Source organism: Homarus americanus, unplaced genomic scaffold, assembly GCF_018991925.1.
Source record: "Homarus americanus isolate GMGI-L3 unplaced genomic scaffold, GMGI_Hamer_2.0 scaffold19117, whole genome shotgun sequence".
Taxonomy (NCBI): Eukaryota; Metazoa; Arthropoda; class Malacostraca; order Decapoda; family Nephropidae; genus Homarus; species Homarus americanus.
In genome coordinates this window covers 1080939-1107197 of record NW_024754704.1, presented here as the reverse complement: position 1 = coordinate 1107197, position 26259 = coordinate 1080939, and the positions used below count along the sequence as shown (strand labels likewise).

Here is a 26259-nt window from a genome sequence, read left to right as displayed (position 1 = left end):
GAAGCTCCCTAACTGCTCTGTCTCATGCAACTCAAACTACTTCAAAACATTAATAATAATAAAAATAATTTATAATCAGCCAATTTAATCAAGGATATTTGACAAAGTCATGAAAGGTTCGTTTCCAGAAGTCCTTATGCCATCAGAATGCCAGAATCTTAGAGCCAGGAAGTTACCCAGCAGATCCAACAGTGTTTCCAATGTGGTACTACTGTACTTGTTGCTTAATAAAAATTGCTTTCAAGAACTAGTAATTACCACATTAAATGCTTATTGTATGCCATTAAGTCTTGCAGTAACTGAACGTATATTTTCACGTTACTGTGAAAAGTAACATACAAAATAAACTCTCAATGGGTGCTTGCACTACAGCACCTCACTGTTTAGAATGCCTACAGTTCCCTATCTTATACTATAGGCTGGCAAAGGGTGACTTACCGGTAATAGAAGTCAAAACCCCCGTATTCAGTGGAGTGTTCATACCTGGAACCAACGGATGGCCGCCCCAGTAAAGGTCACAGGTTAAGGTTGATTAAGAAGCCACAAGCTTAGAAAATTGGCAGGGCAAACTTATTTGGAGTCAAGAGTTGTGAATTCTTTGAACAATCTGTCAGTGTTTTGTGACGGTACGAAGTGTGAGCTCATTCAAGACTTGTCCAACATTGAGGTACAGATACATTCTGGAATCAGTATTTTTTTTTACAGGAATTAGCCCACCCGGGCACAGGTCAACGACCCACAACGGGGCCTGGGGTGTGAAGAAATAAGAATAGAAAGAAATTAAAAATAGAAAAGGAAAAGTTTATATTAATCTACACCACGAAGATGCCGGACAACCAGCATTTTAAAGTGAGAGAGATTGTATGAGTATGGAAACTCAGAAGGCAGAGCATTCCACAGTTTGGCTGTGTGAGGAAAGAAGGATGTACTATAACGGGTTATTCTAGTGTGACTGACATCCACAGAGAAACGGTGGGCACCGCGGGCAAGACTTGTGTTACGAGCCTACGGCCTTGCCGGCGGTACACAGGATGCCAAATTCACCGAACATTACCCGTTAAAGTACCTATACAAGAGAGAGTGAAGCAACATTGCGGCGAAGAGAAATGCCTTTGATTCCACCCTATCTAACAGTTGGACAGAAGAAGAGTCACCCCAGACATGAGAGCAGTACTCCAAGTTAGGACGAATGAATCCCTTATATACTTAAAGCAACTGCTCAGGGGTGAAGTAGTTATGGCATCTGTACAGCATTCCCAACTTTCGGGAGGCAGCCAATCACCCTAGTGGGTAACATTGTCATTCAATGGCAAAAAGGAAAGTAAAAGGAGGTATAAAGCATTCCTCATAAGGTGAAAAGTGACTTCAAGTACAGGCTATCTTTTTATAATCATCAGGGCCAGGAACTGCAACTTTAGAATGAGATTAAAGTTAATTCAGCAATAGTGAAAGGTAGCCTGAGAGTTGTACAGACCTTGTGCATACTGTATTGCCTAGTCTCGAGTTAAAACTGTCTGGGGCTCCTTGATTTTACAGATTTTGAAAGGTAGGTAAAATAATGTAATCATTATATTAAGAAGTAAAACCAAACTAGCAACAACAAAATTTTATTGACTGAAATAAATTAAAGCTCAATTAAATATCTACTTAAATAGTGTAAATTTCTGTACAATAGAAATTATCAATTATTTTACAAATATTTAATATATTTATTGAAACATCACATACAGAAGGCCTGAACAAAAGCACTAATACTGACAAAGACCATGAATTATGTATCCTCTGGTAACATAAACTCTGTATGTAATGTAGGAGGATGGGAAGGAAGAAGTGCTGAAGATGAATCCTCTTCCCCAGCTGTAGGTACTCCCTCAACTAGCTGATACTGGGTCACACCTCCAACTGTTTGTTGCAGAACCAATTGCCCATCAGCAGTCTGTAACAACACCTCAGAACCATTCAGTAATGGGGTATCAGCAGGAACAATATCATGGCCTTCACTCGTGGAAGTGGCACCGACTGTAGTAGTAGGACGCTCCCCTTCACCTCCATTTTCCACAAATAGCTGCTTTAGTGGTGCTGAATCTTCCACAACTATTTGAATGTCAGGATGTGCTGGTTGCTGAAGCAGGTGTTGAAAGCTATCACCCATACTGACCAACATTTGCATACCTCCATCCCCTTCTTGCACAGACTGACCCTCTTTACCACCTTCACTTAACCTCTGTGTGTGACCATCTCCCTCCTGTACAATGACATACTGCATGCCACCATCACTACCAGTCAACTGTAAAACTGCTCCATTTCCCTCATCATCTAATACCTGCTGTTCTTCAGTGTTGCCATCTTCATCCAAATCATCAGTACTGACCAGTCCGCCAGCTAACTGCAGGATGACAGCTTCCTGACACTGTGCGGTTCCTACCAGATGATCTCTCATATCTTCTTCTGTCTGTGTTGCATGGAGACAGCCAGGGCACTGCCATACATCAGCTGCCACTGCTGCTGTCTCCCCTTCACCAGTTTCTTCATCAGCCATAACGTGAAGACGAAGTAATGGAGTAAGATCTTGCCAACTAAGACCAGACACCTGGTCCAAGAATGAATTAGTAGCTGTAGTAGGATCCATAATACCAGATGTAAGAGAAAACTTTGAAAATGTAGATGGCGTTGAACGTGTTTTAACAGCATGACCTTGTGCCTGAACACCATGAGTAGCATGGTCTTGTAGATGACGTAGCAATGAACCTCGTCCCACAAACATTTTACCACACACTGAGCAGCGCCACCGATTAACAACAATGTGTGGAGCTGCATCAGTAAGACCGTGCTCCCCTTGTATATGTCGTAATATTTGATGTCGCGTATTTGCTGTGTGCTGACACACTCCGCATTCATAAGGCTTCTCTTGTGTGTGTGTTAGAAGGTGTCGTACTAATTGTGCCTCACTTCGGAAGGTACGATCACACTCTCCACAAGGTAGAGCAGCCCCAGTCGAATGTGTTGCCATGTGTCGAATTTGATCAGACTCTAAACCAAATTTACGATCACAAATAGGACAATCATATTGCAGTTCGTGATGACGACGAGCTACATGGTTCCGTAATAAAGTCTCTGTCCGGAACATTTTATGACAGTCATCTACATGACAAATGTGTGGTGTATTAGAATTATGTGTAATTAAATGTCCCTTTAGATTAACTTGTTTAACAAAGGACTGACCACATAATTGACATGAATGAGAAGCTTCAGAATGGTGAACCATCAAGTGGTTTGTGAGAGCTTCCTTGGAAGTGTACACATGATTGCATGATATGCAAGGGAATTCTTTGCGATGCTTTCTTTTGTGCAAATCTAATTCTTGTTGTGTAGGGAAAGTCTTGCGACAATAGCTACACACTGGTTGTCCATCTGAATGAGCTCTTACCAAATGGTCATTCAATGGTCTTTTGCGTTTAAATTGCTTCTGACATATGTGGCAGGTAAATGCCTTTTCTGATGAGTGGGTAATCATATGGTCATCATAGCAATAACGTTCCACAAATGACTTTTCACAAAGATTGCACTGATACCTCACAACATTTTCTCCACCGTGTTCACATCGCTGGTGTTTTCGATAATATTCCTGAGTATCACATTCCAGACCACATTGTTCACACTTCCAACGTTTTTGACACCTTTCAACATGTTCATTGAAATAACCAATTGATTTGAATTCTCTTTTACATACTGGGCATGGTTGAGCTTCCTTAAAGAAATGACTTTTGTAATGTTCACGTAAGTTGCTTGACATACCAAATTTGATTTTGCAATCTGTACATTCATAAGTCTTTTCATCCATATGTAACCACAGATGCTCTTCTAAAGCATATATGTTGTCATATATTTCTTGACAAAAATCACATCCAATTTTGTGTTTTTTAGGATTTTTGTTGCCCAGCTTCAAAAATTCTTCATAATGTCTGTTCTTCATATGCTTTCTAAGCAATGTCCCCTGAGCATATGCCTTGTCACAAACATGGCATTTGTGTGGTAGATTACCTTTATGACTTAGCATATGAGTTTTCAAAAACTTGGTGGTGAGAACTTTGTTGCAAACAGGACAATTCATCTTTTTTGGAAGATCTTTTACTCTCTGTCCCTTTAGGGGGTTTAGCATATCCATTTCTTCTAATCCTCCTTCTCTAGTTTGCTGTAGATGAAGTGTAATGTCTTCAGATGGTGTGGTAGGAATGGCACTGACCTCCTTTCCTTCATCTTTAACCTGTACTGTGCCATCACTAGCAATAACTAATACTTTAGAACTAGCAGCTGTAGTACAATCAACCTTGCTATTTCCATCAGCATCTTCATCTAACTGGGCTAATTTTTCATTAACACCCTTACCTTCTGACTGACCAGTTATGTCACCATTTTCATTACTCCTAACAGGATCACATGTGTGAACAGCCTTCATGTGATCCTCCAAGGCTTCTTCCTTCATAAACCCAAGATGACACAGCTTGCAAGAAAAAGCTCTATGACTGTTACGGTGAAAGCGAAGCATGTCTATACAGGCAAACTTTTCTCCACAGTGCTGACAGAGAAATGAAGTCTCAGTTTTATGAACAGAAATGTAATGTTCCTCTAGGTCTCTGGGATCTTGATAACCTGCCATACACTTGAGGCAGTAGTACAGTTTTAGATTTAAAGCTTTATGAACTCGTACCATGTGGCGGTGCATTGTGCTAAGACAAGCACTCTTGTATTTACAGTATTTGCATGTGTATTCTTGGCTATTATGCATTTTTTGGTGATGAAGTCTAAGAGCCCTTGCACCATAGATTTCTTGATTACAAAAGGGACACTCAAACATCCTATTTGGTTTTACCTGTTCCCGGACTTTACTACCTGTGGGAACCTTGATTAGCTTGCTTCTGCTTGCCACAGGATGCATTATTTCCTTATGGTGCTCAAGAGAAGTTCCCAATACAAATTCTGCTTCACACATTTCACAAAATAGAGTGGGATCTTTATCATGATTATTACGAAGGTGACGCTCAAGTGGACGAAAACTATTGAATGTTCGAAAGCACTCTGTGCACTGAACTGGTTTGTGTTTGAGATGCATGTGAAGGTGGTGTCTATCACGACCCCTTAATGTGGGAAATGTTCTATCACAATCACTACATTTAAAGCTTTCCACATTATTTTTATAAATTTTTGTCAAATCAATTTCCGAGTGACACTCCTGAGCATGTTTACGTGCTTTATCTTTACAGAAAAATATTTCACTGCAGAGTTTACATCGATACTTCTTTTGATCAGACATGACATTGTCACAACCCACTTCTTGCTTAATAGCAGCTACTAAAGTATCTGTTGAGTCTTCTTGTACAATAGCACTCAAGACATCTGGGTCATTAATCACGGCACGGAGAGTATTGTCTTCACTATGGGTAATGGTAACCTCAAGGCTAGGCATACTAGCAGCTAAATCTTCTTCAATTTCTGCAACTTCAATTGATGGTTTACTAAGCTCTCCAAAAACTGGTTTAATGTCAGCCTTCACGTCAGACCAAATGTTATCAATTTCCATTTCTTCTTGCTTTATTTCCAATTTGCCGACTTGCGACGGAACAATTTTTCTCAAATTATCATAGTTTTCTGTTCTTTCTTCGTGGTGTGAGTTCATTTCATCAATAGCATTAATTAGATCTCCATCATGTCCTAAATTATCAATATCATGGATTAACTCAGTTTCTGGAACAGTATTGATTCCCAAAATTTCTTGTACAACTTCATCTAAGTCTAGTCTATCCTTCTCTGTGGCGTGTATCTCTCTGTCTTGTACATCTAAGTCTGTCACTTGAATAATACACATTTTATCCATCTCATCATCTTTGAGTTTATCCTCAACTGGTACAATACCAAGGATTGCTGTCTTTTTCTTCCTACCACCACCCCTCTTTTTGGTCTTAGGTTCCTCCACATCTTCATCCTCTATATAGAAATCTTTCTCACCCTTAAGAACTTCCAGGAAGGTATTAAACTTGGTTGAACGCTTTCGTTTTTCTCGTTGGTTGACCATTAACGGTGGCGGCTCACAGATGCTTTCTTCAGACTTTTTCCTCTTCGCGACCTTGGGAGGCCTACCTCTTCGTCTTTTAGGAGCAACGGTAGGGGGCTCCACCTTGTCTTCTGTCATCAGCGTTAAAGGTTTAGAATCACTAAGTTCATCCTTGATATTATTGTATTGCCTCTCTAATTCTTCCTTAATATTTTCATTAGTAAAAGACTCTAATCCCACAATAATTGATATAGTACCTTCATTATCAACAGTCTTCTTAGAGGAGTCTTTTATTTTTGTCATGATATGACTATCCACATCTGTTGTCATTTTCTGAAACCTATCCTTTTCGTTAAATAATTCAAAGCACTTCTGACATATAAAGTCTGTTGTCTTAAGTTTTTGTTGAAGAGCAGATCCTACAACTTCTTTGAGAGGTGTACCGGTGTACTTAGTGATGCCACTGAGGACAAGGACCCGAGGATCTTCATTCAGCAGACCAACACCACACACAACACACTCTTGGGATTCCATCTTCACTTAACTCCAACAATCCTGAAAAAGAAGGAACTTTTAAAATCAATGTGGTGAATGATAAGAAAAAAATGAGGAATGGTAAATGACAAGAAACAAGCAGGAAAGTGAGAGTTAAGCTGAATATACTCGTAAAATTTAATACCGATAAGTTTATGGTTAAGAAATGGAATTAAAGATTCAGGAGACAAAAGTATAAGTGTACTACAGTATACTGTACCTGTACACTACTTGTAAATGAAACACAAGATGTGAATGTTAGAGCCATTAATAAAAAATTATGACAATAAGAGAGGAAACATTCTTAAGTACTTATTGAAAGAGATGAAATAAAAAATCTTCACTTATGACGCATCTTAAATGACTATCAATGATATTGGTGAACCTGATAACGAGGACAAAGGTTGGAGTATTATTAAGAATTGTGATGAACATCATTTAATGCTTAAAATGGACCAAGGAGTAAGATGACACATAATTGACTGTGCAAAAAAGGTGTACATGAGCATAAATAAGGTAGAGTACAGTAAAGGAAAGGTTATAAGGAATGATTATACTGTATAGATACACACTGTACTAGAACTTGTTCAGTATATGGGTAAGAGATTCTAGGTAGTGACTGAGAAATGAAGTTTGAATCCTAAACACCCATTTTAAAGATTGCAGATGGAACAAATATCTTATGATTTTGAGGGCATGCCAATCCTCCATGACAAAGCCTCCCTTGCCACATTTGGATGTAGCAGCGAGTATTTAAGTACAGTACTGTACAGTAAACATAAAATTGACAATATGCAAAGAATGTGGTCTAAAACAAGAGAGAATATTCTTCTTCTCTACAACATGGCAGACCAGTAACTAGACAAAAGAAAGCTATACTGTACTGTACTGTATAAGTACAATACTGTAACTGACTTATCTCAGAATAACAAATAACAAAATTTTACAAGCAATTATTAACAACAAGGGAACAAAAAATATATTTGTTTTATAACAGAAGAGCCATATGCTGTTACAAAATGTTTATAGGTAAAACTTTTGGAAAAACTTGGCACTACCAATTTTAATGTTTGGGTCAGGTAAACTGTACTGTAGTTTATTTATCTTTTTGGGATGTATAATATACAGCCACTCCTCAACTTACAACCTACTCGACTTACGACCACCCGGACATACGACCGTCCCAGTCGTGCCAAAATTTTTTCAAATTACTTATTTTCAAGTCCCAACATTAGTGATTGCGCTGTGTACTGACAAAATTTTCGTTTGTAATTCCCTTTAAAATGGCTGGCAAGCTTAAAAGTGAGTTTTGTGGTGCTGAGAAGAAAATGAGACACCGATTATAGATTTTCTATGTATTATTTTCACATTTTCGACTTACGTCTTGGATTTGGGTCCCTAACCCTGTCGTAAGTCGAGGAGTGGCTGTATACTATTTTCTATACAAATTCCATTAAATTTATGTACAGGGTATATGCAATGTATTTTATGGGGCAAAGGGAGGCTGGGGAACGTAACTCACGTATTTTATCTATTTCTTATGTGGAAAACTGATTCTGTTAATGTTGTTCCGTTAGCGTCGTGGTTTTCGGGAACGGAACCACGACGTTAAGCGAGGACTTACTGTAATGGCATTGAAAAAATAAACATAAAGTAAGAAAAGTGAAGTATAGAAATAAAGTAATAAGCATATAGAAATAAAGGCAAAAATTTATTAACTTAGAAAACATGAACGAAGAAAGTAAAGAAAGTGATATAGAAAAAATAATACAGTATATAACAGAAAAGGAAAGAAGAACAATAGAAAAATATAGACATAAAAAACAAAGATATCTCTTACACAGATAACATAGAACATAAGAAGAACATAAGAAAATAAGGAGTCTGCAATAGGCCGGTTGGCCTGTGCATGGCAGCTCCTGTCGAGAGTTACTACCACTCTATCATCCATGAATCTATCCAGCCTCCCTTTGAAACTTTCCAGCATTCCAGCACTTACTACAAAGTTGCTAAGCTTGTTCCACTCGTCCACCACCCTATTTGTGAACCAGTTCCTTCCTATCTCCCCCCTTAAACCTAAACTTATTCAACTTGAATCTGTTGTTCCGAGTCCTATCCTGCTCGGATATTATAAGAACTTTATCTATATCACCTTTATTGATTCCTTTCACCCAATTGAATACTTCCATCATATCTCCCCACACTCTTCGTCTTTCTAGGGAATGCAAGTTTAGTTTCTTTAACCTATCCTGATATGGAAGGTTTCTAAGTCCCGGAATCATTTTCGTCATTCTTCGCTGCACCGACTCTAGTGAATTGATATCCATTCTATAATAGGGGCACCAGAACTGAACCGCATAATCGAGGTGCGACCTGACTAGCGCAAGATATAGTTGCAATAAGACCTCTGCACTCTTATTACTTACACTTCTAGATATAAAACCCAATACTCTGTTTGCCTTATTTCGAACATTAACGCACTGTTTTCTAGGCCGTAGGTTCGGGCTTACAAGTACCCCTAGGTCTCTTTCACAAGTCGACTTCTCTAGGTTGATGTTGTTAAGGCTGTATACATTGACAGTATTTGTTCTTCCAATATTAAGTACTAATAAGATAATACAAATAGAATAAATAAAAACATTCTAATTCCCCCCACCCCCCCTTACACTGGGACATATGCAGGAAGGGTGTTACTGTATCCATGTGACCCTACCAAACATCAGAGACTTTTTTCCAGGTACTGTAGTATACTCCGGTTTCCTCGTGTACTGTACTAACACTGGATAATGTATTTCATAACAAAGTGAAAAAGAAGAGACTAACCACTGAAACAGAGAGTAAACTGATAAGTACAGTAGTGAAATAAGAAAATTACTGGCAGTTACAAGCACCTGTCTAGTTAGTTTCCACTACAAGTTTAAACTAAATTCACTGAGAAAATAATTATCTACGAATAAAACCTTTTTAATTAACATTTCATAGTGTTAGCAGTGGTTCTTAACTACAGTAGAGTATAATACATGCCACTGCTGGTATCTATACAGTATACAAATTAATAAACCCTACTACTGTATTGTAATGCAAAACTTTAGAAAAACTATGAAAACATTTCTTAAATCCAATGAAAAAGATACTTTATTATGTTTTAAAATGCACCGAGTGTGAGCTTTTTCAAGACAAGACTTGACCAACACTGGAGCGGGTTCAGGTACATTCAGGAGCCGGTGCATGCCTAGTATTTGCCAACAGTGCGTGACAGCGCGTGACCAATCGCCCGGGCGGATCGCGAGCCGATCTTTCGGTGAAGAAAATAAATGAAAAGGAAAAGTAATCAGAGACGTGACCGATCGCCCAAGTGGTTAACAAGCCGATCAGTGGCGAAGAGGATAAAAGTAATACCTCAAACATCACTTTTTTCTAATGACCTGGAGCAGAACATTGGAAATGCTCACTGATATACTGTATAAAAAAATCATTGCAGAAGAAAAATGTGTACTGTACTGAATACACTGCCTTAAAGATTTTTGTGGAGATTGCATTACTGTTTGCATTGTAGTGGATACTCTCTCCTACAACTGCTCTTCCGTCCTCGCCTCAGCCAATCAGCAGCAAGTTCCATACCACAGCCTCCGGTCCTGAACCGCTCGCTGATTGGCCGCCTGCCGTCTTCTCCTCAGCCAATCAGCAGCGAGTTCCAGACCACAGCTCCTGCCCGAGTCGCTCGCAGACTGGGCTGAGGAAAGGATGGACGAGCAGTTGTAGGGGAGAGTATCCACTACAGTGCAAACAGTAACATTGTCCCCACTTGTTGATGTTCAAGGTTCCCACAAACAATGAATGTTACTGTTGTAATACACTGTACAAGCAATCACATAATCTCCATAAAAATCTGTAAGGTAGTGTACCCTGTATATACATCTGACCAACACTGGAGCAGGTTCAGGTACATTCAGGAGCCGGTACATGCCCAGTACTTGCCAACAGTGCGTAACAGAGACTTGACCGATCGCCCAAGCGGCTAACGAGCCGATCAGTGGTGAAGAGGATAAAGTAAAAAGTAAGTAAAAGAGACACTCTGTAGATGTCTGGAACTCTGTTCAAAACAATGTTACAGGTATTAATGTTAACGCATTACTTTCCTTTAAAAAGAAATTACTGTACAGTGAAACCTCTATTTGACGGACTATATGGAGAGGAAATTCCATTATATAGCGGGTCCGTTAGAAGTGAAACCATCATCTAATGAACTATATAGTAATGAATGTCCATTATATTGATGATCCATTAGATGTGAAAATCCCCATCTAACGGATTACAATACAGTACGAATGTATGTGGAGAGATTAGTCCGTTATACTATCAGACTAGAATGCACAGCCAATAGTCAAACAATGATAATCCTAGTAAAATGTTGTCAGAGGCTGATGAAGGCCTGCACCCAGGAGAGATCTCTGGTAGAGTAACACAACAAGCACAATATATAGCAAGGTAACCAATATACTGTAACATAATCAGTATACTTAACACCTATACTATACAATAATTACTCAATACAGTAAAGTATTTTAGATGGCCTGATTAATACTTTTGTCTCCAAGGAAGTACAAAACATTATCATTCTAGACAAATTTGTCGCCCAAGACAGTGTCCAATATCATCAGAAAGTACAGTACAGAATATGTAATGAGTTGTTATCTTTTAATCCAGGGAAGAATACAGAACATTACGTTATAGATCCTCACCATAAGGGAATATTTAATATCAACTTGAATATTTTTTTCTTATGGTGTTTCTTAAAGTGCCTCATACTACATGAACAGCAGTGCCAGCAACATTAACTATGCCATATTATTTATCATTAATAACCTCCCTAATATATTATAAGGATATAATTAAAAAATTCCGAAACATTGCTTAACATTTTTTTTTATGAATAGTTTTATCGCTTTCCAGACGTCAGCGAGATACTTTAATAAAGAACTGATGGATTAGTGGAGGCAGGAAGTGGTTTGGGGCGTGTACTCTAGCCATCCCGGTAATGTTACAGATTATTGTCTTCCATTTGCTGCAACTATATACCAAATCAGCAACATATTATTGTAAAAGTGATAAATCAGCAACGGACAAGGAATTTTAGAAGAAAGATTTATTTGAGGTTGGTATTCACGAAATTTTCATTTGTAAACAAAGACTTAGTGCAAGAGCATCTAGGGCCATGTACCTTGATTTTCGGTTCTTGTATAATTAATTATATATCAACACAATGTGCATGAACTTGTATGAATAATGGATACATCATACCTGAATTCCGGAGGAAAACAGCACTAGGGAGTGAGAATCAGGAAGAATCACATGTGGCAAGGCCCGTCTACTCGGAAAGGAACCGTCCAATAGTGAAGATGGCGGCGCCATTATTCGGCGCTAATTTCAAAGCATTTGTCGTCGACCAGTCCGGTAGAGTGTTTAGAGAAGTCAAGACACGCTTTTTATATAAGAGGGTATCATAATTATTATTACTGAATTATACACAAGAGATATCGACAAAACAGGACAGGGTAAGTTACAAATCATAGTTAACCTGATATAGATATATAAGGGCTTCAGTAATTTTACCTGTTTTAATTTATTCTCGTCTAGTGTTACATTCAAGTTACAAGTTTTCTTGTTTTTCTTTAAAAACGTTCAGGTAATTCTTCACCCTTCTGTTGTAAACCATATACGAATAAATATAAATTCATCTCTTTCAGAAAATACTGTCATTGACAAGTGCGCCCTGGAACAATGAACTTGGATAATATTGATGTCGTAAGTATACTAAATTAGTAGTAGCTCAGGTAATGATTTAATTCAATTCTTTACAGTAAACATTGCATATATAATATATTCTATACTATTACATATAAAGTGTATACGATATTTACCGTACATATCCTGTAAATACCACTACCAGTACATCAAGTCTGGTGTGGGTTTTGGTTAATTTACTCCTCTATCTTAATTTTGACACTCCTCTATCTTAATTTTTGTCAAAATATTATTTCAATTCATCAACTATATTTTAAGTGCTAATTCTAAGACGGTAAATAGATCAGTCATCACAACTGAAAAGACACAGTAACAGTAGTATACTTTTTACTTTTTTACTCTTCACCACTGATCGGCTCTGATTACTTTTCCTTTTCTTTTATCTGTATCTCATTGGTACCTCTTACCATGAGAACTGACCCCCACCCACTGAGCATCTAGAAAACTTGAGCATTTCACTCTCATCTCCAATCTCCATGTAGTTGGGTCACCTTGGTCTTTTTGTGTTGCAATAGCCAGACAAAAATTACCCCCACATAACCGAACTTTACTCTGTGCCCTGTACTGTAGACTGTCTCTTCATTTACACGGCCTAGGATCATTAGGATGTCTTAATTAAAGTGTACATAAGTTAACATCCAGTAATTGTTATGAACAGCATACCGTATATCTTTCCACGCTTCTTAATGTGAGTTCTCCATCATTTATTTGACGTGTGGTTAAATTTCTAACAGAGGTATGTTCCTTAAGAATATCGTATAGTACAGTATGTGGGTGAGTATTTTTTAATACACTGGTCACTGATGACTACAGTACTTTCTGTATTCGTATGTTACATGAAGCCCTTCTGTTTTAAAGTATAGAACTTTACTATTATCCTTTTCGCTGCTTCGGGGGTCGGTCATGTCACTGTTAAGGCATTTATTGTAAGACGTTTCAGATGCACGGACTAGCTAACGCGTTAGCTATTCTGTCTGTGCCTACGCTGCTGCTGACTTATGCGCATGACACTTCAGAGGGAAAAGCTAACACCTCGATCAGGCGTTAGCGTTTGCAGAATGAACAAGTTGATTACAGTTCTGTAAGTGCAAAGATGAAGATTTAAATGAGCCTGAAATTCGTCGTATTTTGTGTCAAAATATGCGAACACCTAGCCGCGAGAGAAGAAGCGTACAGCTGCTCTAGTCGTTTTGCGTGGTTCCAGTGTCAGGGAGACATTTCCTTTACAATGAGCCCGATTTTTTGTGTTACAGTATTCTTATTTATTGTTGACTGATTGACTTTTTGTCTTTCTTTCCATAATTTTATATATATATTATCTTCACTATTTCTTTCCATATTGTGTCCAAGTAACAGTAATCCTAATTTTATTGTTTTCTGAAGACTGTGTTGTACAAGAGTTATTCCAAAGACGCGGTACAATGTCATATTTTTTAATGACAGTCCAGGAAAGCTAATGCGTTAGCTATTCCGTGCATCTTAAAACGCCTTCAGTTACGCACTGTTGGCAAGTACTGGCTCTTGAATGTATATGAACCTGCTCCAGTGCTTGTCAAGTGGTCTTTAAACAGCTCACACTCTGTGCCATCACAACACTCTCTGACAGATTGTTCTTAGAGTTCACAACTCTCACTCTGAAATAATGTAAATAAATTTATTTACAGGTAAAAAATTTCCTAGGGAAGCCTTCAAACTTTCATTTTAAAGTATGATATAATTAGTTGCATATCAGTAGTGTACTGTACACTTAATCACTAATAGTGATACTGTATACTGTATTCTGTTTTCTAGTCTGTTATTATCCCAGTTCACAATGGCGCTGTGTGGCTGGGTGAGTGCCTGGCATCTGTGTTGAGGCAGCAGCACACACTCACCGTGGAAGTGTCTGTGTTCTTGGACTCGTGTAAGGACACCTCTGAGGACATTGTACAAGGCTGGGCTGTGAAGCTTGAAGATCAAGGATATGTTATTACAGTTGGCAAAGAGAACAATGATAAACCTAAAGGAGGTGAGTATTGTTCTAATACTGAAATTTATTCATTAACATGCATTATGCTGTATAGTACCTCAACTTTGATCCTCTTTGCCACCAAGACGCTTGGGTGGTCGGTCACATCTCTGTTACACACTATTGGCAAGTACTGTCCTGTACAAGTATTGGGCATGTACTGGCTCTAGAATGGAACTACTGTACAGTATTTTACAGCTTTGTTCCTCACCATAATGTAAATAGTATTGTACAGTATCTCAAAAAAGTATCTGCCAGAAGGGGTCCGATGACTTCCAAAATGCTATAACAAGGTTGGTATACGTGGCTCTGTAGCATAGTGATCCTACTACATTAGGTAACCGATCATATGACTTACACCAAAATAGATTCACATTGCACTACGATACTTTTGTTAAATTATATACCAAAGTAAATGCATGTCCCAATATCTATCATCTGTGTGTCATAATTTTTCACACAAACTGTGGACAGATACTTCGAGATACAGTACTGTACTGTACATCATTAAAACCAACAAATGACTCAGATGTTACACTTGGCTATACAGTATCTGTTACACTTCTTTGGATATTAGTTTCCCAATTAGTACACCAATGCACTATACTGTATAACTTACTGGTACAGTACTTAAATCTGTTCTTTGTTCACCCTATGTTGGGCAGTTGAGTCAAAATTTCCTCATTATGATTACATTACAGTATCATCATAGTTTGATGGCCAGATTGAGTGTACCTTACTTTTTTACTTTTATCCTTTTCACCACTGATCGGCTCATTAGCCGCTTGGGCAATCGGTTATGTCTCTGTTATGCACTGTTGGCAAGTACTGGCTCCTGAATGTATCTGAATCTGCTGTACTTATTTTCTGTTGATGTTTTATGTATTGTACTGTACTGTACTTTGTTTCTTATTAACAGTCTTCTCAAAACTTCTCCCTTCCCATGCTCTTTTATCTTCAGATAATGTCTGTACAGTATCTTTCTTCCTAATTTATTTAAATTTTATAATTCCAATTACATTAATGAATGAACTGTTTTTCTTTCCAGTTGGATATGCCAAAAATAAGGCAGTTGAGCAAAGTCATGGCGAGTTCCTGTGTTTTCTTGATTCGGTACGATACTGTACTGTTGATGTTCGGTTTTTAGCTGCTTTGTCTGATGGTTATTTTCAGTATGATCCATTACTTAGTTTTGGTTACTAATCAATAATAGTATACAGTATCTCTGGTTAATAATATAGAAACTCACTTTCTCTTCTGTTGCTGTAGCTACATGTTATGTATTTTATAGTTTTAGCTTTGAATTGTTTGATACCACTACTAATTTTAATGTGGTCAGGTAATTTGTTCCAGTCCATTAGGACCGTAAAGAATATGGCATTTTTCACTTGACAGTATACTGAATTTGTTTTCTCCTTGGAGTTTTCCTTTTGATCCAAATACAGTAATATTGTTTCATTCTTTACCAGATGTAGGAATAATCTGTTGTCAATAAACCACTGTTTGCATGACTCCAGTTCAGATGATAACTTATTACCTATATAATTTGGATCTTTACCTGACACTAAAGGGGGCAGTGATCGGCATACAACAAGTTTGCAGTTAACATTAACGGGCATGATATTTGCATAAGAAGGGAAGAACATTGGTCTTAGAATACTGCACTCTCTTGAGGGATTTCACAGGCTATCAACAAGGGTTTTGACTCGGTAATATTTGCAGCAACTATTTGGTTCCTGTTGTTTAGATAAAATTTAAACCCGTCAACAGATCCAATGCCACGAACCAGCATTTTTTCACATAGTATATCATGATCCACTGTGTTGAAGACTTTTTTAAGTCTAACATTACCATCTATGTAATTTTCATAAGCTATTTGGGTGAGATGCATCAACCTGGTGTCAGTTGAGTGAGAGCCCCTAAAGCTTGAATGGTAACTGTGAAAAATATTAAAATTGGGGAAATATCTTTCCACCTGAACATATATTACAATACAGTTTACTTTCTCTAGAATTTTAGATACAATTCACAGGATACTAACTGGCCTGTAATTACCTACATCAGACCTGTGAAAGGCAGGTATAATGACATATTTGGTTTATTATTGAACTTATGAGTTAAGGTAGGATATATCCACAAGCTGGAAGGGGATTCAAAGGGTAATACCAGCTATTTTAATACAGACATTAGTCTACAATATGCTGTAACCACACTACCCTCTAAAAGCCCATCAGGTCTATGGGATCCACTTTCACTTTTCATTGGTAAAAGTAGTTAGGCAAGCTTGTCAAGGGGTACTAAAGAGATGTGAAAAAAAGATAAAGTACAGTGCAATACAGTACAGTACAGTATTGTACTGAACTATAAAATCAAAGAAAGTTAACCACCAATTAGTACTGCTTCACATCCAGATATTGTACTGTACTGTACTAATATTTTTAAATGAAAAAATATTTAATAATGTACAGGTGTAAGGGGATATCAGCTAATATTTTCATGAATGTTTAGTGCTGGTTACTAAGAATTAATATTATTTACTTCAATCTGATACTGTACAGTAGTAAGCTTTTCAGTCACCATGCAAATTATTATTTTTTTCTTTCAGGATGATGTCATGTTACCAACAAGACTACAAAGGCAATATGACCTGGCATTTCATAGTTGTAATGCTGTAAGTATTTTTTTATGTAAACAATAGGCAGATAATCTTTGATTACCTCAAAGAATAGTAACCTTGCCTTGCCAGCTAAGAGGGCACTTGGAAGATTAATTCCCACTCTGTAAAATGAGGTTGGTAACAAGAAGGGCATCCAGCTACAAAATTTGCTTCAAGTTTACCTGATGACAACCACAACACCATACCATTAAGTAATCACAGCTAACCCAAAAGTGTTGAAAATGGCCATTAAAAGTAATGATGATGATGATGAATATGGTGGCTAATATTTGATTTACAAAACAGGATCTTCAGGGGCTCTGCAAGCTGGTTGCACAACTCTCTTAGCACTCTAGGATGCACCATGTCAGGGCTGGGACTCTTATGGACCCTTAGCCTGGACAGTTTATTTCTAATACCCTCTTTTGTGAACACAATGTGGGTCAGTGCTGTGTCGAACCGTCTGTCCTCAAAAGCAGGAAGGTTAGTTGCATCCTCTCTTGTGAACACTGAGGAAAAGAAGCTGTTCAATGCCTCAGCTTCATCCTGGTCAGAATCTGCATAACTACCATCCACCAGCCTCAGGTCTGATACTCCTACTCGCGTTTTCAATTTTGACTTTGCATAGCGGTAAAACGCCTTTGGGTTTGACTTGACCTCGCTTGCAACCAACTTCTGGAACTCCTTTTCAGCCCTCCTACACTCTATCTTTGCTTTGTTTCTGGCTCTTGCATACATCCTCCTGTCTTGCTCATCGTTTGACCCAACCCACGTCTTGAATTTCTGGGTTTTCTTCTTAATTTTGTCGACCGCCGCATGGTTCATGTGTAGGGATCCCCTCGTATTCCTAGAAGCACTGGGTTTGGTCTTGGGTATATATTTATCGATCAAATGGGTCATTTTACTAGTTATGATATTCAGCGTAGTGTCTGCGTTCTTGTGCCTTAATGAGTCAGGCCAGTGGATACCCCTCATCTCTTCCCTCATCCCGTTGTAATTCCCCTTGTAATATTTGCACCTTGGCCTGGCCTTATCTTGAACTAGGTAACAGTTAAATCTGAATGACAACACTATATGGTGAATGGTGGCAACTGGAGCAAGGTGTTCCAGTTTGGCCACCATACCTTCTTTGTTAGTTATGATGAGGTCTAGTGGTTTGGGTGTTTGCTCCTCTCTATAATGTGTCAGGTCTCTAACATGGAACAGAAAATTATCTCTTAGAGTTTCTACAGAAAGAGTAGCAGGGTTATTCAAGTCATTTGGGGTGAACTCGTTTCTCCAGTCGATGTCGCCATAGTTAAAAGTCCCCCCATGATAAGGAGGTGGCGAGGGTTGAGCATCGCCACATTGTCTATTAAGGTTCTTAAGTTCCTTTGATTTAATGCCCCACAGTTTGGGGATCTGTAGATACACCCGACAATAAGTAAGCCCCTCCCTTTAGTTTAATTTTACACCACTTGGACTCTTCAAAACATCCTTTCCCTGTACCATCGCCTGGCTGGCTCTAAGGTCTTGCCTAGCGTAGATAACCACGCCCCTTTTCCAAGTTTCTTGAGATAGGTTCGTAAATGAGTCATATCCAGCAGTGTCTGGGAATCTTCTTATGTTTCCAATGAAATGTGGTGGAACAGTGACACTCCCCTTGGGAAGACCAGTGAGGGTATGCCATTCAGTCAACTGGTTCGGGTTAGGCACAGTGTACCTGTACTGGGCATCCAGAAGTAACATTGATAAATGAGGAGACAGACACATGTAGATAACATTCTTACATACATTTATTCAGCTGTTGACACATTATTTCCAGATTGTTGGAAGCAGATTCAGTCGTGATCCACCAGACTCGACAGTGCGTTACACCAAGTGGGCAAATGGTTTGACTGCAGAACAACTAACTTTACAGATATATACATCACATGGTCCAACAGTTATAATGCCAACGTGGTTCATCCATCATACTGTTTTTGAAAGGTCAGTCGGTTATTTCATACAGAAATAACAAAGACAATATGAATAAATTAATAACATAAGATTTTATACTTCAGTCTTTCATTTATGACATACTGTACAGGGTATCACTGAGTGGAGGAATCATTTTGTCAATACAGGTACAGTAATCCCTGATTTACAAAGATTCAGTTTACAAAAATATGAAGTTACGAAAAAAAAATTCTTATTAATTGATTTAGGGTACAAATCAAAATATCCAAAGCAATGAAAAAAATTCACCATTTTCATATATATATTTTCTAATGAATACTGTAGTGAAAACATGTTAAAAAAGTGATTTTTTTTTTCTGACTACATATTGTACATATAATAAAAACTAACATTAATTGGTGAATTCTACATTCCTTATGATAAATTTTGGATACAATGTTATCAGTTTTATGTGCATTTCCATTCTCAGAGTTGGAGGATTTAGTGATGCAGGAGCAGGAACTCCAGAAGACCTTATTTTCTTCTTCACCCATCTAAAAAGGGGAGGCAGAGTGGTGCGGCATGATGAAGAACTTCTTATATATCGATACCATCCTCAGGCCACAACATTTTCAATTCATGAGTCAGTATGTGTTGTAACTAAGTATGGAATAATTGCTTCTCACCTGTAAAATACCTGTACTAATAACATCTGCTCCCCTTTTCATTTGAACAACACTATATGTAATGTTATTTTGTATTTTGATTTCTAACATACTGTAAATAAGAATGATACTTTACTGTCCATTTATGTTAAACTACATTCGGCACAGTATATGTATTTAAGTCTGGGGGTTACACTTATTCTTTACAGGCAAACTATATGGGACTTAAGGGTGAGAGTAATCCAAGATGAAGTTCTAAGCTCTTGGCCATCATTCACAATATGGAATGCTGGAAAACAAGGACGTAAATTCTACAGATCACTCACGACAGATAACCAGAAGAAGGTAATGGCATTCTGTGATGTGGATGTTAAAAAAATTGGATCATTCTACACATATGAAGAATCTCAAGAGAAACCAAAGCCAAGAATACCAATGATTCACTTCAAGGAAGCCAAACCACCATTGATAATCTGCATGAAAATGGTAAGATTATCTATATTATTTACACAATCAAAGTGAAGAGATTTAATTTTATTCACAATATCTTTGACAAACCTGAAAAGAATTTTATTCACATTTTTTAAATAATGGAACCATATCAAGGGTTTGCAATACCTGTACATGGCAGTCTTACCCATCACCGTGACCACCACCTTCGTTATACAGCCATTTTCTGCACTTGCGTGGATTAACCACGATTACTCAGGTCCTGGTGTCCTTGTTGCCATCAGGTAAATTTGAACCAGGTTTGTGACTGGATGCATTTCCTATCATCAACCCACTTTCACAGTAGCTGTCAATATCCAACATAGTTTATTTTTAATCAAAATGTCATATATGCCACTGTAAATAATCATTGAATAGTGCTCACAATATGCCGGAAACTGAAATTTTGATCAATTGGGGCCTGGCCCTTTCTGAATACAGTACTGTATCATATTTTGCCAACTTTTGTATTAAACCAAGAGTACAGTGCACAGACTATCTTCAGTTTTCGAACATCAAAACATACAAATATGAACATACGAACATTATACTTTATGATCATGTCTCAGTCTTTTGAACATTCATTCTGCTCATACAAACTCAGCTTTTTTAAACATACTACAGTACTATACAGTTCCACCAACCTGTAGGAATTCAAGACACTTGAATGCAGGAAAACATAAACCTCTGCTTTATTTGAATGGTGCTATACACATTTTGGGCAGTCTTGTGGCTTTATACTGATCATTCATTTAGACTTATTTTCATTTACAGTTCATTACATGTACTGGATTATTATTATTATTTATAATATCAATTTATTCATGTACAGTACTGTATGTTTTGGTAACTACAGTATTTATTTTATTTATTTTTATTTTTCACTAACATCTGGAGACCAATTTAATATTTATATCATCTTTCAGTCAATATATTGATCTGATTTGCAAACACTAGTTTACAAGCACATTTTCAGGAACTTGTTAATTTTGTAAACTGGAGACTGGCTGCATTTCGGACCATGATAACAGGAAAACACTCCAACTTCAAATGAACAAAAATAATGATGAATGCAGTACAGTACAATATATAAGTAGTGTACATTCTACTATAACTGGCAGAAGCACAGTACCAGGTACAGGTTGTACTTCTCTAGTCCGGCATTCTGTGGTCCGGAACGATTTTAGTTTGCCCAATAGGTAGATTGGCAGCTATTTTTTATTTTATTATTATTTTTTTTTACTTATCTGAATTATTATTATTGTTACAGGAGTATTACATTTTTGCCCCTCAAGCTCCAATGTGGGTCAGTGACCTGTGCCCAGGTGGGCTAATCCCCATAAAAAAAAAAATCAAGAACAAAGCTGCGGGAAATTAAGGTTTGTTTACATCCGGCAGTTCGGCTCTCTCTCTCTCTCTGTTTGTCTATACAGTACAGAGTACAACATTTAACCCTTCAGTATGTATGAACAGTAAATAAGTGTTGCTTTCATATTCTTATGTAGAGTAATGACGATATATTTTTACATGTGCTCACCTACATACGCGCAGTCTCAGTTTTTTCTTTAACATTAATGGTTAGCTACTTATATTGTTCCATTTATTAACATTAAATAACATTACTTCAAACAACCATATTAATTTTTACATTAATTTTACTACAGCTACAACCAGGGTCTTATTTTCATGTTTTATACTGTATGTAGAACCAGTCAGTCACTGGTTTTGTAATCAACGAAAACAATGCTGTCTCATTTCCTCGTGTGTTTTAATATTCTACGTATTATTAATGAATTGTATTGCTCATTTTGCACACATAAACATGAATTCAATAAAAAAAGACATTCAGTAATAAGCAATAATGAATCATTTGTACATGAAAGAAATGACGCTGTTTACATGATTGTGTATGTTGTCGGGCCGTTCAAACCCGTCGAAATTCGAGTTTCCGCCGTCAAAATTTTAAATTATGTAGTGTTTTTTTGGTGTGTCCAAATAAAAAACGTTGAATTAAAAACTCCGAAATTTGAGAAGCTACTGTACGACATTTAACCCTTCTATATGTCTTCAAAGAGACCATGAAGCAGTGAAAGTGGTGCTAACGTAAGCGCAAGTCACTATCTGTCCAGGAAAAGGGTGAATTTCCATGGTCCGGAAATTTCCATAGTCCGGCACAGGTTAGGTCCCGAGGTTGCCGGACTAGAGAGGTACAACCTGTACTAAAGATTTCATATAATGTATAATAAAAAATACTAAAATTGGCAAAAGGAAAAATAAGTGTACTTTAGAATTCCAAATTTCAGAAGTTTCACTGTACCAGTGTACTGTACTGTTCTCAGTTCCACAGCTTGGGTTAGTAGAATGTTCCACAGATATACTGTACCACCCTCTGTGTAAAGAAGTATTTTCTTATGTTTAAATTTAAGACTGGACTATTATTTCAAACACAACAAGAGAGATTGCAAAGTCACTATTGCAAATGGTAGTACTGTACTGTACTACTGCACCTTAAATTAACAGACACATTTACATTCAGACCATTGTAAAACTGGCCTGGCGATTCTCCACTAATTATGTTTTATTTAATATTAACACCAGAAAAACAAAACTAGAACAAACACAATACAGTACTATATAACCAGAGTGACATGGCTGTTACTTCAGCCTGGTATGACAAGTCACACTGTTGAATTTCAGGATTTATGGATGCTCAGTTTAATGGCGTAGTGTACAGTAGCTAAAAAAAATGTCTAACAGGGTGGGTCCGATGACTTCCAAAATTATACGTACAACTCGTGATGTATCGGGAGGGTTGGTATGCGTATCTTCACCCACCGCCATTCAGTATCCAACACAGGCGATGAGTTAGCTTATAGGAATAAAATAAATGGTTAAGTGGTTACTATCACATAGTATAAGGTGACAACACACACATCCCAATACTGTATCTATCGTCCATGGTGTCATATTGTTTCACACGGAGTGTGCACAGATACTTTTTTTAGCAATTGTACATCCATAAAACAAAATTTTCTTACAGGGTTCACACTGGTAGTGTATATTACTGAAAAACAAAAAATCACTATGCTATACTAACACAGAAAGAGTGGAGGTGTAGGAAAACAAGGTGAATATAGGTGGAATCACATCCTGTGTTTGTTTTTGTATATTTACTGTCTTCCTACATTATTTGGGGAACTACAGTACTGTATCCCTAGTAGACTGTCAAGCTTAAACTCTCATGTTCACAATACATGTATACAGTACTGGTTTATGGTGCTCATATCACTTTCATACATAATTCTATCCACACTGTGCCAAAATATCCTCTCCTATACAGTACTTTATCAAGCAGTTATTAATTTTTATCAGTCTTCTTTTATTACAACCTCAGTACAGTATTCTCTATATTAAAAACAACTCTCAGATTATATTTTGTAAATACAGTACAGTATGTATACCTGTACTAATAATCAACCTTTGCTCACCTGTCAGAGTAACTACAGTATTGTACCGTATTAAGATATGTAAAAAAGACTGCCACAGGAAGATACATATGTCTCCTGACAGTCTTCTCTTCCCTACTGAGGTCTTTCATTTTTTAAGTACTGTATCCTGCACTGGTATGTTTTAAGAAGTGCTGTAGTAATCTTATACAAGTAATTTATTCTTGCTGTTAGTCTTGTATTTTTATTCATGTTAGAAATGAATTTAATAAGTATGTACAGTACAGTATTTTCCAAGAAAATAACTCATAAGAAAGCTTTGGTATGGTTCATTAATTTTATGTTATTTGTGATACATCAGTAAGACTAGTACTGTACAGTACAATATTATTTAATTTTCAGGAACTGACCGATGGTGTGTTTGAAGAAAATCTGGCTTCACTACAGCTCAAGGAGGGCACAGATTATTTCCATTTTAACTAGGTATGTACTTGTACCAGAAGAGGGAGCTTAAATGTAAAGGTTGCTCTTAACAGGCAGAAGGTCTAATTAGAGCATACATTATAACCACCTGGGGAATACAGTACTGTATACACTTGTGCTTAACTATTTTGCAATGATTCCATGGCCAATTTCCCATCTTGGATTCACTCAAATTTCCCAGGTGATTTTACACAAACCCAAGGGAGGATATTGTAGCTGCTCAGCTATTGGCTCTACAAGAAATAGGTTTTTAGGATCAATCATTTATTTTTAGCTGATGCACTCTTCTGTAGTGCTTGTTAAAAAAACAATCTCAAAAGTGGGGGAAGTGAGACTATAAAACCTAGCTCTTATACTATAGACATACAAGGGGTGACTTAATAGAAGTCTGTAAATACTTCAGAAGGCATTACTCAGTGGAGTGTTCATACCTGGAACTGGCAGATGCTCGCCCCACTAGAGGTTGCAGCTTAAGGTTGAAGAAGCAGCAAGTTCAGAAAACTGTCAAGGCAAACTTTTTTTGGAGCGAATAGTTGTGAACTCTTGGAATAATTAGCTGGAGTGTGTTGTGGCGGCACTGAGTGTGAGCTCATTCAAGACCAGATTTGACTAACATTGGCACAGGTACAGATACATTCTGGAACCAGTACTTGCAAACAACAGAGACATGACCGACCATCCAAGCGGCCAACAGGTTGATCAGTGTTAAGAGAATAAAGTACAGGACTAAGAAGACAATGCGCCCCCACTCAAGTGATTCATAGATACCAATGTAAATGCCAGCCTTTTCCAGCTCACCAGTCCAGACTCTAGAAGTGTCAGACTAATATACATTAACAAACATTACAAAGTGATCCACCTAAGACAAAACATGTCTTCCCTTTATAATATGTAAAGCTGCTGCTCTATGTCCCCAGATAACTATTCCAGAAATATCAATTGTGGCAGACACCTTAGTGTTTATCTATACCCTGTAGTTAAATAGTTGACTTTGTGCTTGCCTCTTATTCTAAGGGTTGCTTGTTCAATCCTGGGGTACTCCCAATTTGCCCAGCTGTAAATGGGTACCTAATATGTATTCAGTCATGCTATTGGACCCACTTTCACTTTTTTTCAGGTAGAACAGAAGAGAATGTGCTGTAGATTACCTGTCAGCTTGAGACTAAATGAACCTCAAATGGCAGTTTTAAGTTCTAAAATTACAATGGACGTAGCTGGGTGGACACATGCTCCCATTAGACCTCCTGCCTCTTAGAAAGCAACCTTTGCATTCATCTGAGACCAGAAGATATGACAGGAAGGAAAAGGTGATCATAAGATCAGACCCCAGCTACCAAGATGGATCATCCTCATCATTCCAGCAGGCAAGTGTAGTGGCAAGAGCCACTTCTGCAGACTCAGTGACAAAAAATAAAATGAAAATAGAAGTTAATAAAATGTATAGCTGAGACAAACATTTTTCTTTTTCATGATGTAAGTACCTGTAATCTCTTCTACTTTTTAAGTACAGTACAGCACTGTACAAGTTTATGTCAAAGGCTAAATGTAACAGCTAAACCATATCGGGTCTTGGGCATCCTTTACATTCACATAAGAATGGTGCAACACAAGATTATGTGGTGGGAAAATGCCAAAAGTGACTATGAATGACCAGTATCCTTGCTGTGCAAAATAAATAAAAACGTTCATGGTACAATGCATAGAAAATTTGCATGTTGTGTCCTCTTCCTTCCTCAACCAAAAAAATATTTATGATTACTGTACAACAGTTTATTAAAAGTTTATCCATTTAACTGGTGGAGCGATCTTTGGCCAACAGTTATCAATACAGTATCATCATGACTTCATGAGTGACTATCACAAAAGACACTGATAAAAGAAACTGAAAACAATACGAAAATAAAATTAATCACTCAATGATAAAATAGTAATACAGGTAATTGAAACAATACTAATAACTGCATACATAACTTACGAAAACTTACAGTACAATCGACAATAACAAAACCCTTATTAATTATTTAAATGCATAAATTATCAGATATAAATAACGTCATTAGTAGATAGTAGGGAGGTACTACCGCCTGGGAAGATATTGGAAGCATAATGTGTTGTCTAATGGTGGACCCTGCTGCCATATGGCATCACGAAAATTGTGGCCAAGTCCCAGGTTGCTGATCTGACTTTCTGCCTCATTTACACACAAT

At 37.4% G+C, this 26259-nt stretch overlaps 2 protein-coding genes across 4 annotated transcripts; one reads left to right on the top strand and one right to left on the bottom strand.

Moving 5' to 3' along the window:
• Positions 1 to 1593: 1593 nt before the first annotated feature.
• LOC121855919 (zinc finger protein 91-like) lies at positions 1594 to 11991 on the bottom strand. The gene is made up of 2 exons (XM_042351115.1): positions 11885 to 11991; positions 1594 to 6604 (listed from the first exon to the last, which is right to left on the bottom strand). The coding sequence occupies exon 2, from the start codon at positions 6581 to 6583 to the stop codon at positions 1772 to 1774; it is 4812 nt and encodes a 1603-aa protein (XP_042207049.1). The 5' UTR covers positions 6584 to 6604; positions 11885 to 11991; the 3' UTR covers positions 1594 to 1771.
• Positions 11564 to 25502, top strand: LOC121855920 (UDP-GlcNAc:betaGal beta-1,3-N-acetylglucosaminyltransferase-like protein 1). Of its 3 annotated transcripts, none has more exons than XR_006086864.1 (10): positions 11564 to 11738; positions 12331 to 12388; positions 14180 to 14396; positions 15445 to 15509; positions 17002 to 17067; positions 18857 to 19020; positions 19460 to 19612; positions 19844 to 20120; positions 23972 to 24298; positions 25170 to 25502. XR_006086864.1 is itself a non-coding variant. In XM_042351116.1 (10 exons), exons 2-9 carry the CDS (start codon positions 12365 to 12367, stop codon positions 24050 to 24052), a joined length of 1047 nt encoding a protein of 348 aa, XP_042207050.1. In that variant the 5' UTR covers positions 11564 to 11738; positions 12331 to 12364; the 3' UTR covers positions 25170 to 25502. The 3 variants fall into 3 exon arrangements, 2 of the variants coding, with proteins under 2 accessions (XP_042207050.1, XP_042207051.1); XM_042351116.1 differs by having other exon boundaries at positions 23972 to 24052; XM_042351117.1 differs by lacking the exon at positions 11564 to 11738 and adding an exon at positions 11932 to 12138 and having other exon boundaries at positions 23972 to 24052.
• The last annotated feature ends 757 nt before the right edge of the window (positions 25503 to 26259 follow it).